We start from the raw sequence: 3,651 nt of genomic DNA on the forward strand, positions 1-3,651 counted from the left end.
TTGAATCAAAACACGGGAAACCACATATTCTATATAAATTAACAACTTAGTTCAGTTGTAAGGTTCAATTGATTTTCTTGCAATTAGTACGAATTTCGCCATTGCTTCCTGTGAGGGGGCTAAGGTTCCCCATTTTCACCATGGCATTGGCGAAATCAGTGAAGAAAGTTGAAAAGCCTGAGCTATAGGTGGTGACCTGAGAGTCTGTGGAGCCGCCACTGAAGAGCTGTTGGTCCGAATGTAACAGGCCCTTGCTATTCACCAAATTCTTGAAATAAGCGTTATCAAAGATAACAGGACTGGTGGCATCTATTGGAGAAAGGTTGCTATCTCCCCCTGTGATTGGACAGTTTGATTGTGTTGATTTTGTAAATTCTGAATCTATGGTGGTCTCGTTATAGATACGTCCACGAAACATCAAGCACCTAGCTTGGCCTATTGTATGAGATCCTATTTGTGAACAATTCAGAAAAGGAAAACGTATAAGAATTGGTTGATTCAACTTCCATGAAGGTCAGAACTAAAATTTTTATTGATGTGACTCCGCTGTTCTGTTATTTGATTCAAGAATGACTTAATGCTTATGATGACAAAATGCAAATTTCAGATATAGTTAGAAAATAGTCAAAGTAATATGCTTATTTTCAGCATATGTCACCATCCTAAAAGCACTCTAATTCAACTGGTAGGACTATGGACAGTACAGTACTATATTCAAAAGAAAACAAAGAATCATTAAATTGTATACAACAAACTAACTAGATGGTTAGGCTTCATAAACTCATTGCAATATAAGAAATCTCATTAAAAAAATTTACAATGTTTTACCTGAGAGGGCTACCATTTCTTTTGTACTAAACCCTTTGCTCGAGAAGGTAGATATAAGGTCTTTCAGGTCCATTGCAGGAGATGGGAGGTCGCTATTTGCAGCTGATAAACTTGCTGTGGTCGAGTCTCTTCTGCCCAACTGAACTGTCCATGAAGGCCCAGCTAACTGTATAAAGGGATAGTGAGATTATTACACTAACAATAAGATAAGTTTCTTAGTTTAAAAAGGTTGTATGCACTGGGATACCAATTGTATCAAAACGGTGTTAATCCTTAATTCTCACGATTAATACTCATCCCTCTATTTATTTTTAATACTATTACTTACGGCGACAACAGAATCACGAGCTGCAACAGCTAGGATATCAGCACAAGAAACAACTCCAGGGCAAGCACTCTCCAGTGAAGTCTTAATGGTATCAATTACTTCAAAACCCCTCAAAGAATCGACGTTTGGGCCGGCTGTCTTCTCCCCAGTAAAACTTGAAGTGTCATCTAATAAAACTGATGCATCACATCCCTGCTTAAGCCACAAAATTAATTCATCAATAGTAGTAGATAGTGAGACAAGATCAACTGAAAAAATATAGGAGTTATATTATTCCCTATTCCCTCAAGAATTTTTTTTTTTTTTTTTAATGATATATGCATTTCTCCTTAATATCGTACATGCATCAATATCATGCATGCAAGCTTTGGATATGGTCCGCATTTATATAAACTATCATGGAATATGATGTGTCCGATTATATAAGGTTGTATTTGTATGCACGCATTTATATCTTTAGTGCATGCATGATATATTAAGGTTGCTGCAGATAATATTTTCTTTTTCTTTTTCTTTTTCTTTCTTTTGTTAAGTAATTAGAGGAATCAGAGGAGTGTATCAGACTCATTTAGCTGCAGTCTTTTACTTGAATAACAAAAAGTAATTGATACATACCTAAACTAGCCGTGGATGTTCCTCACTGTTATGACTGATAAGGTAATTAAGTTGCATGTGTATTTGTTATTGATCATTAAGCTAATCATAAATTATGCTACGCCATTTTCTTTTAACATTTAAAAACAATCTTAAGAGTATATAATTTCACATATGCTACCAGAGATGATGATAACTGCGTATGCTCATACAAATGTATGTTGTACTACGTACGTAGTGCTCGTGTGTGTGCATGTGCATGTATGGTCAGTGTGTATATTTTTGTAGATATAGAGAGATAGAGGGGAGAAAGAACATGCATTGACAAAGCAATCATGGAAATGGAGACGGAGCAAAGAGGCCCCCATGCGATGCTCCTTAACAACTGCGTTATTCACTGCAGTTTGAATGATAGAGAGGGCTCTTGGGCATGTCTTTGCATAGTAAGTTAGGGATAATTGCGCAGAGGCATCTCCAAATATTAACAAAACTGCAAAGAAGCAGAACATGCTAGAGTGTGAGTAAAAGGCCATGTTTCAAAGAAGAGAGACCACAAATTAAGAAGTAGAGAATTGTGATTCGTCTTTCGTTGTGGGAAATGTATAATGCGTGTAGCTGTATTTATAGAGGAGCTAGCACTCTGTTACGTTGGACCTTGCAATTTTCTTGTGTCCTATGTCAAAGGTAAATTAAAAATTGGAAAATGAAAATTCTACAAAGGGGAAGAGGTATACTATCCTACGCAGCCATTCAAAGAAACAAGATTTTTTAAATGTCATCCAAATTCCACTCCTGCCATACACGCCTTGGCTTGATAATTATTTTATGAATGGTCAGCTAAAATCTGTTGGTCAAAATTCAAAGAGATAAAATGAAAGTTAAAAACAAAAACTATGCCTGCCCCTAACCCCACCTCAATTGGCCAACTCTCCACAAGCATTACATGGGTTAAGGCCTAACTAGGTCCCTTTTTTTTCTTTTTTTCTTTTTTAATGAAAAAATAGGATCTCCAATGTAGATTCATCATAGGTCAAGTTTTGAAGCATATGAGGATTAAAAGTTAATAAAATGACTAGTCAAGTAAGTTATCATATTTCTATTACACTAATTATTGTTATACATGCTGATTTATACATTGTCGTATAAACTTTAGCTAAAAACATGATTTCAATTATAATTATAGAATGGTAAAATCGTGTTTTAAAATCATAAGTTTAACTGAAATTATGTTAAAAGCACGATTTTAGTTGTCTCATACACACAATTTTTAATTATCACCATTGTTTTTGCTATTCTTCCACAAGATTAACCAAGTTGTAATTAAGACTTTGTAATCGTTAGCTCACATTGACCAAATAAACACCCAATATTAGACTAAACTCTACAAGATTAATCTAAGTTGTAATTAAGACTCTTTGTGATCTGTTGTATAGCTCACATCGACCAAATAAATATTTAAGGTCTATTTGGGATCTGCTTATTTTGTTAAAATTGAAAACTTTTTTGCTAAAAGTATTGTAGATAAAGGTAAAATTTGGCTAAAATAATACAGTGAGATCCATGAATAGTACCAAAAAGTGCAGTGAAACCCATGAATAGTAGCAGAAATAAACTGAATAGTAAAATAAGCTAGCTTTTTAATTTGGAACCATACACACACTTAATATTAGACTAAACTTAGTACACATGCATCTGCGCAACAGTTCACAATCCAAATCCATGCTCAAATTCCAATCATCCAAACAACCCAATGTATCATAGTTTAGCAATAGTGTGTTATCATAAATAAGGTGAACAAGGTCTTATTTTGGGATGGTGGCAAAATGAATTTGTAATGATTTTTCTACATGAATCTCATAATTAATATACACATATATTTAAATTCGAAAAAAGCTTCTCAA

The 3,651-nt window shown here is 34.3% G+C and overlaps 1 protein-coding gene across 1 annotated transcript; it reads right to left on the reverse strand.

The window, feature by feature from the left end:
• On the reverse strand, positions 1–2,326 carry LOC111985947 (cationic peroxidase 1). The gene is made up of 4 exons (XM_024017588.2): positions 2,071–2,326; positions 1,157–1,348; positions 829–994; positions 1–450 (listed from the first exon to the last, which is right to left on the reverse strand). The coding sequence occupies exons 1-4, from the start codon at positions 2,281–2,283 to the stop codon at positions 65–67; spliced, it is 957 nt and encodes a 318-aa protein (XP_023873356.1). The 5' UTR covers positions 2,284–2,326; the 3' UTR covers positions 1–64.
• Positions 2,327–3,651: the final 1,325 nt, after the last annotated feature.

Source organism: Quercus suber, unplaced genomic scaffold (genome assembly GCF_002906115.3).
Source record: "Quercus suber isolate HL8 unplaced genomic scaffold, Cork oak 2.0 scaffold_29, whole genome shotgun sequence".
NCBI lineage: Eukaryota > Viridiplantae > Streptophyta > Magnoliopsida > Fagales > Fagaceae > Quercus > Quercus suber.